This window comes from Perca fluviatilis, chromosome 17 (assembly GCF_010015445.1).
Source record: "Perca fluviatilis chromosome 17, GENO_Pfluv_1.0, whole genome shotgun sequence".
NCBI classification, from domain to species: domain Eukaryota; kingdom Metazoa; phylum Chordata; class Actinopteri; order Perciformes; family Percidae; genus Perca; species Perca fluviatilis.
Window position 1 is genome coordinate 19,257,492 of NC_053128.1, and position 17,582 is coordinate 19,275,073.

The window sequence follows — 17,582 nt, forward strand, 5'->3', positions numbered from 1 at the left end:
TGGCAACGCAGAAAAATCTGTGATCCAGAGGCCAAATAAAGTGAATATGATTGAACAATTGGACGGTTAATCACTGATTATTATGTTGTTTTAATTAGTCTTGGTTAAGAATTAAACATAAAGGTTACGTTTTATAACAATTTTCCTTCTATGTAATGTTATAAGTGGGTTAAAGGGTCAGTTCACACAAATACAAAAGAAAAAAATAAATCTACCTTTGCCTCTAGTGGTACAGCTATTGATAGTTTTGGTTTTACTTGCCTAGGTTTTGAGATATCTGTCTTGGAAATATTTCACAGGGTAAGTTTTTTCATTGTCTTGAGGAAGAGTTATGGGTCGCTGTAATTATTCCTCCTGTCCAGACTGGCCGTGAAGACATCCGTACTTGATGAGTTTCCAATGTAAGAGATGGAGGACAAAATCAACAGTCTAAGTGGGTATTTTACTTTTTAATGTGAAATTCATACTTACTTTGTCTCACGTTAGAAGACACCCACTTGATTTGTCTAACTCAGACATATAAAACCTCATATATGCTTTTGATTCCACAAAACACTGTATGCCCATGACTTGTAAGCTGTAGCCAAATTTGTTTACATAAAGTAAGCAAATGTTCAGTACAGGGGCTCAGCCTGCCATATATGTACTTTTTACTGCAAAAAAGAAATTACTAACTGTGATTTAAGTTGGACTTTAAGGAATGTCTAATGTTTACAATGCAAAACTACCAAATGCATTGTGGTAGATAGATTCTAGATAGTAGATATAGATTGCTATAGCATCATTCTTCCAGCTTGAGGTATATTTGAGACAAATGTAGAGGCAACCAGTCTCTTCTAAGACGAATTTGTCATGGAGAAAAATTGTAAAAATAGCATGATGTAAGACGGAGGGCTTCTCAGACACCACATTCTGCACAGAATACTTTTGATCACTCCTCTCTAAGTCAACGACCTGCAATCCCTCTGTGCACAGCAGCCTTGTCATTACCGGCATTACCATTTTACCCCTGGCTACAGAAACTGGGATGGGTGAGAGAGGGAGGAAAGGGGGAGCAAAACAACAAGTACACAACAGGGAAGAGAGAAAGGAAGAAAAATATCAGAACATCCAAATGTCTATCCTGTAATTTCTACAATATTGGCTTTGTTTTTAACAAACTGGAAAAAGTCAAGCGGTGGTCAGAAATGTGGATGTGAACACTGAATCGTAAACAGTTTGATTGTGATGGATTTGAAATAGGAGAGTAATTTCAACATTTCAACACCATTACCTCCCTGAAACAATCAACAACGTGCTTCAACATTACAAGATAACAACATAGACTACATGACAAACAATATAACAGATATATGTTTTAGGAAATGGATTTGCAAACTGTGAAGGAGAGCAAGATTGAAATGTGTTCCTTTGTCTCATAATGGGATTGTGATGTGCTTCTTTCTGTTCATGGTGTACATTTTGACCATAAGGAAACTCATTAGTACTTTCTGAAGCTAACCTTAGAGAAACTGAGTGGGAGCCATATCAGTAATGCTTTTTTGTGTAATTGATTTATTTGTTGAGATAGAAAAGTTTTCTGTCTTTTAAAAGTCTGTTTAAAAGTCGTATGTATGGCTGTAAAGTTCTTTTTATCTTTACAGCCACACATTCGTCAAACCTCACTGGGCTATGTGGGGTATGCACTAAAACCCTAAATCAGTCTTTTAAGATGTATCCACTGTAATGAGTTTTGGGAAAGTTACATTTGTGGTTGAGAAAAACACTGTTTTAGTGTGGACAGAGGACTGAAAGAGGGAGAAAAATATGTCTTTTAACATACTCTAAGATTCATCAACTTTGGAGACCATTTTGGAAAAGCCCCTTTGTGAGAGGAGAAAAACATCTCTTACATTAGAATTGTGGTAGAAAGGGATCTCTTTACAGCCAGTATCGACGGGAGAAACATTTGCAGGGACCAAAAACTGTTTCAATGTACTCTGAGGGCTAATCTGTGGGCATGTGAAAAACTGGGAATCTATCCTTTAATAAAGGAAATAGGATATAGGACATTTTTAAATTCACATTGAAGCAGTTATGGAGGGATCCGACACATAGTCATTGGAGATCAGTGCCTCATGGGGCTTTTTTTTCCCCCTTCTTTGTGTATTTTAATTATGACTTGAATTGCAAACTGCTGTAGCTTAGACAATGATTGCAGTGGTTTGTGGTCAATGCTGCATACATTTTCCTGTAAAAAGAAAAGAATAGATTAGAAATAAAACAAAACTTTCAAAGATCTGTTGCGTTCTGACTCACAGATATTTGAGGGGAGGACATCAATGACTCATGTAAATTGCAAGCTTGTTCACATCCCTCTTAGGTTCAAATGATGCTTTGGAGGCCCTGTTTTTGTCCTCTTCTCTCTCCTTTGAATTGTTTCCACAATCTCGTGAGTGAAAAGACTGTGTAATATTAACCAATATCTTGTAAGACATTTTTTGCAAGAACAACTGCTTTGATGAGTCCTGAACAATGTTGTTTACACTTTACTTGTTGCTCTCTGGCAGTCGCACTCTAAGTGAGAGGCTATTTTTTATTTATGTTCTACATCTTTCATTGTTGTCAGGTATTTAACTAAGCCATGTACGAGTGAGTTGTTTTTACATCACACTGAATTTACCGGTCTAGTGGGATATCTGCCAGTTATAAAACTGAGTTATAAATTCCTTCCTGTTTAAATCCGTCAATCCTTTCACACTTCTCACCTGCTATAAGGTCAAGTCCAGCAATAACTCACATGAAAAGCTTCAACCTCAAAGTGTCAAGCCTTGTCATGTATTGCCTAAACAAAAAATGTGTGATTCCAACAGCTAAAGGTAACGAAAGTTCTTATTAAAAATATTTCTGTCGCAAAGACCCTGAATGACTCACGAGTCCTGAGACTCAAGGCCAGCCAGAAGAGCATATGTTCGAAGCTGTCTGAAAAAAGACAAATGTAAAATATGTCACTGGATTCCTCATCTGACCCCACTGAAACATAGAAAACAACTTTACACAGATGCTTTTTTGCCTAATGAAGTTTTTATATTATTCTTGATTTTTCTTTATTTTATTGTGAACTACCTGTAGTGATAATAAACTGCTGTGTGAAATGGACCTTTTGGAATATAGGGCACACTATGAAGCCTCCCCTGGTCTTTTCTATTACTTGTAGCCCTTGAGATCAACAACATGCTGTTTTCTGGCATTTTACACACAATAGCATCATCTACTGGATCTGTCTGCTTAACCAACATCACACCACCTTCTGAAACGGTTCACTAGAGGGTGCCATACACAAATTCAATGCAGAAACTGGCATTGCAGAGTTAATCATTCTACCAGTGTTATATTTCATTAAACTCCCCATTATGTGTCATCATTTCATTTCTTTCAGCAGTACTTTCATCACTGCTATACAAATGTATGCATTGTAGCAGTTTTAAATTGAAATGACTATAAGTGCATTGTGCCTCTATCTCCATGAAGTGTGCCATCTGTTGAGTTATGAGCTTAAATTATCTTGTGATTTGGAAAAAGAAAATTTAGCACAAGTATAATATGTTTGAAGCAAGATTGATAACCAACAGTAAAATGCATATTTCCTTTTGCTGCTAAGAGCAGCAGGTGCTTTAAATATGTAAAGCCTCAATCACACATTCATTATATTCTATTGCAGCCCTGTGCGGGTGCCTTCATTGGCAGCCATTCACATGAAAAAACAGCATAAGAAAATCAGAAATGAAAATTACAAAATAAGTTTATTCATATAAACAACTACAAAATTCTATTAAAATGGGTACTTTGCAGCAGGAGACATATTGATATGATATGGTATTACATTGTTTCACAAAAGCAATATCAAAACACATACAAACAAATAATAAGTAAATCTGTATTCTTCACATAGCTCTTCTGCTTGACTAAGTTTATAGAGCTCGCTCTGTTTGTAAGAGGAGGCACGACTTTCCTGAGATACACCGTTTTTTGGATTTGGTCAAACTTGCATGACACTATTTCTGAGTTTATCCTTCACTGTGTATTGTCACACACCCTCCCACACAGAAACGTCCCATATGGCCTCTTATTTACAAAGTATTTTGGAGCTGTGAAGACTGAGACTAACACTGCATAGATGATTCATTCACACCATCAGAAACATGGAGTAATTCTTATTTATTTCAGTGCTCCCAGTGTGACTGAGTCCTTCCCCTCGGAGGAATATGGGAGTGAGGATCGTTTTGCGGTGGCATAGGAGGCGTATGAAGGGGCGGAGGAGGTGGAGGAGGAGGGTAAACGGGGCAGAGTGGATGTAGAGGAAGGAAGTGGTTGAGTCTGTCTGTCAGGAGGGCAGTAACCCGGAGAGGAAGACCTGCCCTTGCTTTGCAGGCTGCTGCTGCTGCTGCTCTGCAGAGGAGAGCTGGACGTTTTCGGGCCTCGGGTCAGAGACGACGTGGAGGAGTTGGAGAGAGGTGAGGTCCTCATGCCATAACCGAGGATGCCTGTACTCATCAGAAACTCCCGGGAGCCGTAGGCTGGAGGAGTTGGTCCACGAGAGCCTTGAGGTCGAATGTTATCTGGTGGTAGACTCCTCCTGCTGGGGATGTCATAGATCCCAACATCTGGGCCATAGAGGGCCTGGGATCTGGCTTGGAGACGCAGCATCCTCTCCCTCTCCTCCATCTCTCGTCTCTCGTGGATAGATGCCATGATAGTTTTTGAAAAGTTGTCATAGCGTGCAGTGGCAGACTTCTGAGGTGTCAAATCCGGTGGAGTGAGATCGCGAAGGTTGTCTCTAAAACTTTGAGAGGTCATCTCTCGCATTGCAAGACCAGGAGGGGGGAGGTCTCGGGATGTTAAATTTTGGGATGCAAGGTCTCTCGGCATCAGCCCTTTAAAAGCCGGAGAATGGTCTCTTTGAATGAAACCTTGGAAGGAAGGTGAGGGATCCCTTGAGGAGAGGCCCTGCAAAGAAGGTGAGGGGTCCCGAGGCTGAGGAGACTGTCTTGTGACGCCCATAAACACGGGACTGTATCCGTGAGAAGGGGGCCGCTGCAACACAGTCCCATCTGTGCCCAGAGCCATGAAGTGAGGGTGGTAGCCGGCTGGAGGAGCCCCTCTCTGTGCCAGGAACTGAGGGTCTGCTGTGTTAATAAGGTCATAGGAGAGGCTGCTGCTGTGGTTGGCCAGCAGGTTGGAAGAGCTGATGATGCCCGGCGGTGAGGGGTTGCTTCCCAATCTGTCACCATGCATGGCAGGTAGCTGGGATTTGCTGCTGTGCCGACTGCTGTGTTTGAGGGTGAGAGAGCGGGAGTTAAGCGTGAGAGAGTTAAGCTCCACCGAGCTGGAGATGGTGTTGGTCTGGACAGGAAGGCCGGCCTGCTGGCTGCCTCTCCCAGGGCTTTCTTTAGACTCAGAGCGGAGGTCAGGACCTTTGTGGTTCCCTTGCTGCTCTGATGTCTTCAGCAACTAAACAACAAAAACCAGACGGCAATGCCTGTCAGACAAGGATCAAAACCAGGACTTGAATACTGAGAATCACGCTCAAACAACATAACAAACTAATATTAGACTGAAAAGCACCTGCTCTGGAGGAATGGGTGACGATCCTCTGGATATGGCTTCCAGGACTGGCCTTAGCTGCGGCACAGTGGGAATGGATACAGGAATGATAGATTTGGTATGGTGTCCCATCTCTGGAAAAGAAAACACTTGTGTGATGAATTATAGAATACAGAATTCATACTGAATCCAGAGAAACAGCTCAGCAATGACACAAAGGAGAGTTTTAAAGTATGAGGCTGGCGACACTCTATATTTATGTTATTGTCAATAAATTAAAAAAAATACTTGTTTTTAGGATTAATTCATTTATTGGTTTTGGTATTTTCATGTGATTTGCCAACAATAAGCAAAATATAAAATCTCCCCAGATGTATCCTTAAATCGACTCAGCAGATAAATTGGATTTATCCTTAATGTTTCCTATCTTTGCCTCTATACAAGTCTGGTTATCACAGTATTTATGTGTCATCCTACAGTACCATCCATAACAGCGAGTTGGCTTTTCAGCGGCCCATGGTCTGGTTTTGGTGGCAGCGGTGGTAGAGTTTTCAGTTGTTTGATGTCCGACAGCTCGACAGCTCCGGCTGAGGTTCGCTGGCAGGAGAAAGAAACACAGAGAAACATGACAGATCTTGACAACTGATGTCACAATCCTTCGATAATGTGTGAGAGAATATTTAACTTTGAATTTGACATGTAATTTGTTCACGCATACTTTATTTTGGAGGTCCTGACTCTGTATCCCGTTGTCCCTGACTTTCACTAGCCTCTGCCTGTCAATCTCTGGTCTCAAGAATGGAGGCTGAATGTGGATCACTGTTTTCTTACAGGGCCTCGCTGTGTAGCTGGTACCACATGACAAACAAGGTGTCAGCCAGTGAGTTATAAGGCTTCCTGACAAACTGAAGATTAAGTAGAAGAAATGTCTCTTACTTTGGAGAGATGGGGCTGCAAACCAGATACTCCAGGTTGTTGCAACAACCTCGTGTGAAAGGATTAACTCCTCCTTGAAACTTCCCAGTTACCTGTTGGATCATAAAGAGATAAACATACACCTGTATATAGGAAGCCATGTCTTTTAATTTGCATATTGAGCAGTTGCTCACTAAAGTGAAATTAAAGCTGGGTTTTTACTTCAGAAACAGTTCTTGCTTCACACAGAAAGTCAGGAAAAAGCTGGTTGAATCTACCTTTTGGCCAGTTTTAGACTATGGAGATGTGTTTTACAGACACTCCACAAAGACCCTGTTGAACTCATTGGATTCTGTGAATCATTCAGCACTGAGATTTATAATGCATGCAAAGTACTCTACCCATCACTGTGTATTATATGAAATGGTTGGTTGGCCCTCACTCAACACAAGAAGGCTCAAACATTGGTTGACCTTTGTGTACAAATCAATAACTGGACACACTCCTTCATATTTAACTACACGTTTAGCACCTAGTAGATGTGAATACAATCTAAGATCAAGTAGATACATACTGTATGGTGTTCCACAAACTAAAACAGAGTTTGGCAAAACTGCTTTTAGTTACAGTGCTCCAACTTCATGGAATGAGTTGCAAAATCAGCAGGTTTTTATTTCACATACTGAATTCAAGTCCTACCTAAATCAAATATATACACATAACATGTCTGCACTTGTTTTTTAAATGTGATTTTTATGTTTTTATTTCTTATTTCTTATTCCTGTCCATCCCTGTCTGTCTGTTACTTGTTGTCTGTTAAAGTGTATCCTCTATTTGCTGCCTTCTTGGCCAGGGCTCACTTGTAAAAGAGATTGTAATCTCAATGTGATTATTTTTCCTGGTAAAATAAAGGTAAAATAAATAAATAAGAATGAATTATTGTACAGATGTAAACGCCATCAAAATAAGTCTTAAAAATCTACTTTATTGATACTTTTCAATCAAATCAAACTGACTTGTTCATTGGTGGTGCGTCCTCTGGACACCAGGTACAAGTGGAATCCAGCGAGACCCAGGACCGGGATAAGAAACAGTCCTGATATACTGATCACTACCAAACTGTGTATGCTGTTAAGGAAAACTGCTTCATATTAGTCCCAGTTGACAAAGATTTTATACGTTTACACGGATAAATGCACAGATTGACGCACAGACCCATGCAGTATTATGTGTGTATAAGGATACGTGACAGTGCAGTGCAGCTTCCATAATTCGTCCATGTGGTGCAGGACGTATATGAGGCCAAAAGTGAAGACACCGATCATGTGAACTGTCAGTGACAACAGAAACAGGAAGAAGTAGCGGTAGTTTCGCCTCCCAATGCAGTTGTTCACCCAGGGACAGTGATGGTCAAAGTCCTAAAGGGAGAGGAAAGGGGAGGAAAAGAGAAATTAAAAAATTAAAGAGCCAGAAGAAAAACACACACATGACACACTGAGTAATAATCAGCAGAACTGAAAGTCCTGCAATTGGTTAAAAACTTGTGGATTATCCACTAAATCTAAATACACTTTGTTTAATGCAGGCTGTCTGACCCTTTTTCAAATTGCATTTCTATTAAGATCTGAGAAAAGGATTAACCTGATTAATGAGATCTCTCTCCCTCCATCACAGTCATCATTTACTCTGCAGAAACCCTCACTCATAAGCGCTACTCACTTTTCTCCCCCAATCTTTCCTTTCATGCTCTTATCACTAATTTTCCCCATTTAAATTGTTTTGTTTCCTCCCCTGTATGTAGTTTTTCTTACTAAAACGGCCAATGCCATGTCTCTTCTCGGCTTTAAATCTGTCCATGCACTAACCTCCACACAGTGATCACAGACGCTGCAGTGGGAGCAGCGTGGAGGTCTGTAGAAATGACATGAAGCACACCACTTCATCCGCACCTGGACGCCCTTCACATCCACATTCTTATACAGCGGAGCGCGGAACTCATCATCCTTGTCTTCGTCCTCGTTTGCTGGAAAACAATATGTGAAACTGGTCAAATAACAATTCACACTCACAATAAAACACTTAAAATAAAAAAATACCGTAAGCATAACATCACTTTGATTACTAACCAATTGGGAGCACACCAGCATCCATAAAGGTTGCCATGGTGAAGTTGGCCAGCACAAAAAGGAAGAGGACGGCACAGCATGGTGGCACAGCAGGGCAGATGGCCACAGCCAGCCATGGGCATCTGAATACACAAAACACAGGGAGGGAAGAAAAAACATTTCCTGTACTTGTAACTGAGTGTTCATTCAAAACAGAATTCATGTTGTAAATCAAAGGTTTTACTGTACAGCGTTTTTAAGCCTTGCAAACATCCATCCCTTAGAGGTTGAGTTTAACAACAAAGATTTTAAGGGATAATCTTCATCCCATTCATTCTCATGGGAGCGGTGGATCCCAAAAGTAATTGTTTACAGTGAAAGATAAGCATGTATTAGTGTTTGTTCAACAGTGCCAACAACAAAGGATTAAATGATGGGGTCTCTCCTGACAAAGAGGTTCTGCACCCTGCAGTTAAGGCATGCAACTAACTGTATCTGTGTTGCACAATTGAGCAAGTCTGGACACTTAAAAAGGCTGTACTCGACATTCAGAACATTACTTTGGCAGCAAACAAACATTTGCTATGTAAAGATCTAGTGGAGTAATGGCGTCCTGAGCAGAGAATGAAGCCAGGTACTGGGGAATGGTCTGTGAGAGCCGTGTGGAGGCAATCCTAGCTCGCTGTTTCTTTCTAGTATTTCGAGTACAGCCCCTTTTTTCCAATATTGATTAATTATTTAGTCTATAAAATGTCAGACAATAATAAAAGACGCATGTGTAAGTACCTTATTCCTATTCTGACATTGAAAATTGCTTGTTTTATCCAACAAACTGTCCAAAAGCCAAATGTATTCAACTTACATTGATATATAAAACAGATAAAAGATGCAAATCCCAACATTTGAGAACCTTGAACCAGCAAAAATCATCCAAATCTTTCAGCTTTATTAAGTGATTCCATTGATTAGTCAGCTGATAGAAAATTAATCCAAAGTAATTTTTCAAGCAAAAATGTCAAACATTTACCTGCTACAGCTTCTAAAATGTAAGGATTTTCTGATTTTCTCTGTTTTATAAGATTGTAAACGGAATATATTTTGGACTTTTAAAATGTCACCTTGGACTTTGGTAAAATGTTGAGAGACATTTGTTGTTGTTTGCATATTATCACTGCGCTGACCCATAATAAGGAATCATATAGTCATAATTAAAAACTGTCCAGTTAAGGAAACGTGCAAGAAGAGGAAAGAAAGAAGATAAATTCAAATCTGTGGAATTGGTGTTAAATTAAATTTAGATGCTTCTAAACGGATAACATAATGTCAAACTATTATATTTATTACAGTATTGAAAGTGTCCTGTCAGGGATTTTAACCAGAATAACATCTTTCATTTTTCTGAAAACCATCACTTATCTCTTCAACCGACTTTGTGTGTGTGTGTGTGTGTGTGTGTGTGTGTGTGTGTGTGTGTGTGTGTGTGTGTGTGTGTGTGTGTGTGTGTGTGTGTGTGTGTGTGTGTGTGTGTGTGTGTGCATACTGAATTATACTGAATGGGAGTATGATTCTGTCTCTACTGTGTGAGATTAGAGGGAGGGGCAGTGTAATCAGGTTACAGTAGCAGACACAGAGGAAAAGATTCACTGGATTATATTAACAGTGTTTGATTGAACATCACATGTTTAACCTACATACATAAACTGTATGGGAATTTTTCCTTTTTGGATAATTTTTTTTTGTTGGTATGGTACCAGTATAGGTAGAAAAAAAAGCATGTACTATGGGACTGTTGAATGGAAATAGTATAATCCATGCATTTTCTTTCAGAAAGGAATCCATGGGCAAATTAACTGTCAACACATATGAGTGTTTAAACAAAAAGTCTAATGGAAAGTGAAAACGCTGACAAAATTAAGACTTATCCGCCTCAATTATGAACTTCATCCCAGCACAGCTCCAATCCCCAAACCCCCCGGCTAGTTTAGGCTGTGGGGGAGGGGTCCACCCCCTCGAGAGGAACGCCTGCTGATGCTATGCCAGCTGCAAACCCAGTAATCCCTGGATTAGGATCTCTGGATTACAGACCATTTCTGACAGTCCAGTGCATTCCTCATATTACATACTAAACACACAGATCGTGCAGTCACCATATCACACAGCATGCTATCATATACTGTATACTGGTAGTGGAACTGGACTCCCTCTTACAACAGGTGCTGAGGGAAAAACTGGAAATAGGACAAGAATTTCTTTGTAGACAAATTTAGCATAATGAAATTATGAGGACCTTAAGAGGCAGTAAATATGTGACAAAAAGATTAAGGAGCATAACATGAGCCCCCCTCCCCCCGTCTCTGCTATTCAAGATGTGTGTCAAAGTTCTTCTTACTAAACATGGTCATGTTTGACATGTGCTTAAACTGTCATAGCTGATCAGATACATTAATCTGTGTAACTCAAGCTGGTTACTTGCATCAATCTACTTATTCTACAAAAGATCTTGTTATTCCTCTTTCTCCTCTTCAGATACGGTATAACTAAAAGAACTGGTTTTGACATGAGTTTATCTGACTGATTTCTTGTTGACCAGATTACAGTGTGGACGCCTCTGTATGCACAGCGAGCCTCCATTATCGTTCTGAGGCCATCTGGACTGTAGGAAGAAACAGTTCATTACAATGCAGTGTGGCAAAGACAAGCCCCACCTAATGAAACAGCCCTGACAGAGCTGTATTAAATCACACAGAACAGTAAGCTGCTCTTGCAATCTGCACACAGCCCTCATCCTCGCAGTGGGTCAGTGGCACAGCAGACACCACACAATAATGGTCAAGCGGAAAGTTCACTACTGCTGGCAGCCAGGGCTTCTTTTGTGAAATATTGTCACGGTTACATAAGTGACATCACAGCCATGTGATCTGTCAGATTTCTAGACACCATATCAGTACAGAAAATTCCCACAGACTGTAGGCTACAATAAATCTCCTCATGGCGTGTGCTCACGGTGTCGTGGGTTAAAGCGTTCTCACGTAATCCGTGACTTGTGTCATCCACATTTCCTCTAATGTTAGCCAATTTCAGACAGATAACACGGTTGGCGGGTGTAGTCTGGTAGAAAGAAAATAGTTCCTACATGAAACTGCTCACAACCAGGTATATTGATAAGCGGGACATCGTTTTTTTGCTGTTGAGATTTTCAAATGTATATTTGGCGCTTTGAGCACCACTAGCCGAGTGCCATCTAGTTCCATTATATTCGAGAGAAAGCAGACATCTCTACAGCCGAAATTTCCAACAGTTGGCGACTCACACCAAAACAATCTAGATTTATAATTAGCAGAGGACTTTTTATATTATTTTAGGGTGAACTGTCCCTTTAAGTGTTTCAACCTGAACTGCAACACATGTACAATATTTCACATGCAAAGAATGATATTCTAACCTGTCTACAGTTTCTTGCAGCAGCAATTTGTACACTTTCTTCAGAAACTGTTGCCTTTGTCAGGGTAGAGTGAAACATAACTTAATTAACAAGGGACATTTTTTTCTCATGATGTCTGCCGTCTTTGTTAGGCGTAGGCAACCAGCCTGAGTTTAACAATGCACGAAACCTTAAGAACTAGCCCAAACAAAAGTTCACGGTCAGAGGAACAAAAGCAGGAAACCGGTAACGAATGAATTTTATCAGGCAAAGGAAAACAAAAGAGCCTCCACAATTTCAAAGGGTGTATTCTAACTCTACACACACACACACACACACACACACACACACACACACACACACACACACACACACACACACACACACACACACACAGATAATTGCATGAATGTTACCAGAGGAAATGACTATGGTTTTATATGGCTACAGGGTTTATGAATAAAATTGAGGCTAAGTGTTTATCAATATAAAAAGTGACAAAACTTAAGGCCACAAGATCTGACTGGATGGTATTCACACCTTTTCTCATGATTCACAGTAACCAGGATAAAGGCCTAGGTGAAGTTATGGCACATGACAAGTGGTGTCCCTTTGACTCATTGTTACTAAGGTGGGGCACCTGTCCATCTCTGCTATTGGAGGAAAGAAGTCACTCCACAAGGGCAAACAAAGCTAGTAAAAAGACTCACTGGTCAGTCAAACAGTGAGGTTTGAAACTTAAAGGTTGATATATAGTAGCCAGGGTGTGCAGAGACTCACTGTGGGTTCATTTTAAGCAATGAGCTCTATTCTACTGGGCTATGATAATTAAAAAGATTTTTAGTTTATAAGGTCATTGCAGCTAAAAAGCAACTCTTGTCCCATAAGAAGCAGCAGATTCATCACTTGTTCGTTCAATCATTTGCAGTGTCCTGGTTTTGCCGGTTTAGCAATGCAGTCTCAATTAAGCAGTCTCTACTCAATCTATCACGTCAGCAGGCCATTGATTTTTTTTCTTCTTACAGAGAATAAATAGGGGTTCATCCGGGTTTCTCTACTTTTTCTGGCCTGTGAGCCTGTCTATACGTCCCAAAGGTCTCTCGCCTTCAGCTATTAGACCGCTGTGAATTTCAACGTGTAAATGATAATGAATGAATAATAAGAATGAATGAATAATAATGAATACATTTCAAAGTCATTGAATTACATTTCAAAGTAATTTGTATAATAAAACTTCAACATAATGAGGCAGATCAATACATCTGTACAAACAACCCCGAAGTAGAGAACAGTGTTGGATATACAGTACTTCTTACATGTTTGGAATAACCTTATTAACTAAAAACACAACATTTTCTTCTTTTGAGGATCCCCAAACAAACAAGGGCGCATATTTCTGCTGATATCTATAACTCTCAGCAAAACATAATGGAGCGGTGTTAAAATTTCAGAATGAACATGTATTTCATAGTGAAAGTAGCTTCAAAAATGGTAATGTTAATTTCTGCTGATAGCAAATTTAAAGATCCCAGATGTGTGTGGATCACATGGCATAGGCAAGAGGATCCTAATCCCCATCCTCCCAATCTGGTGTCAGGTTCCAGCGGAAACTGAGCACTGCTGGAGAATACGGAAAAACTAGGGCAGATATGGCTATGGAGGTCAAGGGTCAGTTGACTGGCATTGAGCTGATGAGGTGGGAGCCTTCAATCAGTTAGTCGTCGGTGGATATCAAAGAGGTTTTCATTTAGAAAGTAGGGTACTTTATTATCTGACACTGCTCTGCTTGTTTTAATCTTTGTGGTTTTTGATGTACATAATTAAAGCATTAGGATATACATCTAACTAGTCCTCATTTAAATTGTATTCTACGGTATTATGGGATATATTTTATTTTTTTTCCTGCATGCCAGCCTTGGCTTGAGTGCAGTCTTTTCTGCCTCCCACTAGTTCCTCACAAATGGGTCAAATATTTAAAACACTTTCACCAAATGTTGTATAACAACTTCAATTTTAAATCAGGTTGTCTGATCTTGACACGAACCACGCGGTTGTGGAGGTGTGTCTTTGGTTTCCTACAGCTAAAATGACACTTTGGTACATGTTGATTGTGGATGGCTTATCCCCTAAACTGTGCTTACTCTGAGTCCTCAGGGTGCACTGGGCAGGCACCCAGGCTAGCCCACACTGAGAGCCAACCAGGTCAGATGTTAGCCGCCCCTGCCAGCAGGGTGAAGTCAGTAAAAAAGAAGAAATGGTGCTCTTTGTTGTACATGTGTTATTTTAATACTTAGCAGCTTTTCAGAAATTGAAAATTAATTAAAATTCAAAAATGGGAATAATATTGTACTATATTCATCTTAGTGACAATAAAGAGAGAAAGATAATGGCCAACATCTTTAACCTTTCATACTAAAAATCCAACTCCACGTGCAAAAATATAAACATATTTGAATGAAAGAATATCTGATGCATGGTGAATAAGGAGATATGGGTGTCTGGATGAATAGATGGATGGATTTTCTGTGGACCAAACCATTACTGCATGTCTTCAACTTTTAATTTACATCGCGCACGGTCGCACTTACGTGAAGACGAAGAACAGGGAGGAAGAGCCGAGCAGGAGGCATGCGGCCGTGCACACCGGGATGAAGGCGCTGGCTTTCAGTGAGTCGGCGCCGCTGGCGGGCATCCTGTCCTCTCCGCACTCATCAGGCTCTCATACTAACGAAAGCGACGGCAAAACACACCTGTTTGTTTGTGTATCTTTTTTTTTCGGACGAAGCCCTTCATCAACCTTAGAGCGCTGGAGAACTAAAATCATAGTCAAAAGGAGGAAAAAGAAGAAAAAACCTGAAAGCCAAACCCCGCAGCGGGACTGCTCACTGCCGCATCCCGTCCTGTCTGTCCGTCTGTCCCGGTATAGGCAGCAGCGCACAGATGCCGCCTCTGGTTTATCCTAAAGGTGGAGCTTTTACTCATAAATCACGTGGAGCACTCATAGACTCAATAAAATGGTGAGCACTAGGGCCTACTACGCTCCACTTTGAGACCCCGCTGGGATCTGGAAAAGAAAAGAAAAAATAGGATGACATTGCCCAGTGTTATTTCCTGGCACTCCACTGAACTTGTCTTATATATTTTACTTAAGTTAAGGTAGCAATATCACAGTGTAGAAATACTTAGTTAATGTATTTAAAATATTACTGAAGTAAACGTACAAAAGTATTAGAATGAAAAATTTAATATTAATAAATATTACATGTATTAAATATAAATGTACTTACTTTCATCCTCTGCTCATTAACCATTTATAATAGCCTTAGTTAGTTGCTACTGTTTTACTTTTATTAAAGAAAAAAGAAAGTAGTACCAAAAGTTCTGCTGGCATTAGACAGAAACTTCTTTAATGTAAAGGGGTAAAGGCACAATATTCAGACACTGCATCAATGTTTGTTCATTTTAAAGATTAAATCACCAGGGTGTAAAATCAAGTACTGATGCACAGAGAAATAATGGGGGGCTCACTTTGTGCAGCTGTAAGATGATACGTTTACTTTTCACACACAACAAAAGAATTGAGATTAAATTAAGATCTGCATGCAAGTAACCTGCATGGTCTGTTTTTTCATATTTTGCAAAGAAGCCTAAACTGAACTGCACCAGAGCGCAGGAACAACAACGGTGAAATGCTAAAATGGGCGGCATTCTCCTTTAAGATATAAACTCTACAGTGTGATTGGCTCTGGCTTCTCCCCTCCTTTATAAATGTCCAAAGACCAAAGCATCCCACATTACAAACTTGGGAAACTGTGAGACCAGTTGACAGTATAGTGAAGATCAAGTGAAGTTGAAGTGGTGTAACATGATTTTGTGAAACAATGGATGCAGATCTAGTGATTAAATTCATCATCAGAGCACTCATGTTTCTAGGAGGGATCCTGGGAAACAGCTGGCTGGCTATATGCTCCCTGCATGCGCAGAAATCTGGCATCCGCACCAATGAGGTCCTTTTCATCAACCTGGCTGTCTCCAACCTCATCACTAACTACCTGGTGGACCTTCCCGACACCATGGCATATTTAGCTGGACGTTGGTTCCTAGGGGAAACCTTTTGTTTCGTGTTTCGTTTTTGCTCCGACCTCTCTGAAACCAGCAGCATCTACACAACCCTCTTCATCTGTGCTTTCTGGCACCAGAAGCTCGTCGGCTCCCTGAAGCGTGGAGGCGCACCGGCGCAGCTGGACAGCCTGTGCTTGGTGGGCTGTCTGCTGGCTGGGAGCTGGACATTGGCTGTGGTCTTCAGCATCCCACACTTTTTCTTTGTCGCAGCGGAGTCCAAAAACGAGAGCTATGAACAGTGTAAAGATATCTTCCCTAATGGGATTGACAGCAAAACCTATGACATATTTTATCTAACCTTTGCTAATGCTCTCCCTGTTGCTGGAATTGTTTTTACCAGTGTCCAGATTGTCATCACTCTGTTCCAAAACCTGCGACGTATACAGGGTCATACCTCTGACCCTACCAAGGAGAAGGTTAAGGATGAAAGAAAGAGTATTGAAAACAGAAATATCAGCACTGTTTCTTGTCCAGGGACCTCAAAAAATCCCAAAGATTCTGCATCCCTAACCCACATTTATAAAGACGTGCCTGTTTATTCCTGTCCAAATGGAGGGCTGTCAGGTCACAGCTCTCCCCTCAACAGGGTAACAAACACTGAGAGCAGAGTTGGACCTCCACCAAATCTTCCAAGGCCCAGCCAAACACCAGCTAAGCCTAGTTTGAGCTCGACCACTCAGGTGAGGGCAGCCAAGAGTGTGCTGGCTGTAGCCAGCGTGTTCTTGGTCTGCTGGCTGACTCATCTGGTTGTGCGCATCACCAACACTGTTCACACCTCGTCAATCGCAATGGAGGTGGCCAGCTATACTGGAGCCGCCTACACCTGCATCATCCCCTACATATTCCTGTTCGGAATGAAAAGGATTTCTTGCTCATGGAAAAGATAGAAAGGTGTACATCACAGCTAGATCCAAATCTGCCAAAAGTGGTCTTTTTGATAAATGAAAGCATGCATTACTTGTACAAGAAACTGTAGAAGAGATGGGGATGAACATGTGGCTCAAGAGCAAAACTCATTGCCCATTATGAGCTTCTCTCTCTTATTACAATTCCAGGTTTTTTAGAATTACTTTAGAGCTGAAATGATTAGTCGATTAACGCATCAACAGAAAATGAACCCTTAAACTATTTTGATAATCAATTATTCATTTCTTAAGTAAAATAAACATTCCTTAGTTTTTCAGTGGTGAGATTTGCTGCATTTATTTTGTTTGTTGAGATGGTAAACTGAATATTTTAGTCAGACATAATGGTAGAGGTAGAGGTTAAAATACAATATTGCTGCTCACACTGCAGATTACAGAAGCACAAACATAAAATGAGTTCTAGCTACCGGTTGTGCACAAAGATGCCTAAAGACACTGTAAAACATTAAAAGTGAATGTAGATTTGATGGAAGAGGTGGGATTGTCAACACCGATTCCAATATTAGTCTT

At 40.5% G+C, this 17,582-nt stretch overlaps 2 protein-coding genes across 2 annotated transcripts; one reads left to right on the forward strand and one right to left on the reverse strand.

Moving 5' to 3' along the window:
* Positions 1–3,763: 3,763 nt before the first annotated feature.
* On the reverse strand, positions 3,764–14,969 carry LOC120544889 (palmitoyltransferase ZDHHC8-like). Its single transcript, XM_039778748.1, has 10 exons — positions 14,613–14,969; positions 8,625–8,746; positions 8,364–8,521; positions 7,744–7,916; positions 7,515–7,617; positions 6,520–6,611; positions 6,302–6,431; positions 6,066–6,180; positions 5,605–5,717; positions 3,764–5,490 (listed from the first exon to the last, which is right to left on the reverse strand). The coding sequence occupies exons 1-10, from the start codon at positions 14,714–14,716 to the stop codon at positions 4,198–4,200; spliced, it is 2,403 nt and encodes an 800-aa protein (XP_039634682.1). The 5' UTR covers positions 14,717–14,969; the 3' UTR covers positions 3,764–4,197.
* A 936-nt stretch (positions 14,970–15,905) lies between these two features.
* On the forward strand, positions 15,906–17,142 carry LOC120545863 (rhodopsin). Its single transcript, XM_039780486.1, has one exon. The coding sequence runs from the start codon at positions 15,906–15,908 to the stop codon at positions 17,031–17,033; it is 1,128 nt and encodes a 375-aa protein (XP_039636420.1). The 3' UTR covers positions 17,034–17,142.
* Positions 17,143–17,582: the final 440 nt, after the last annotated feature.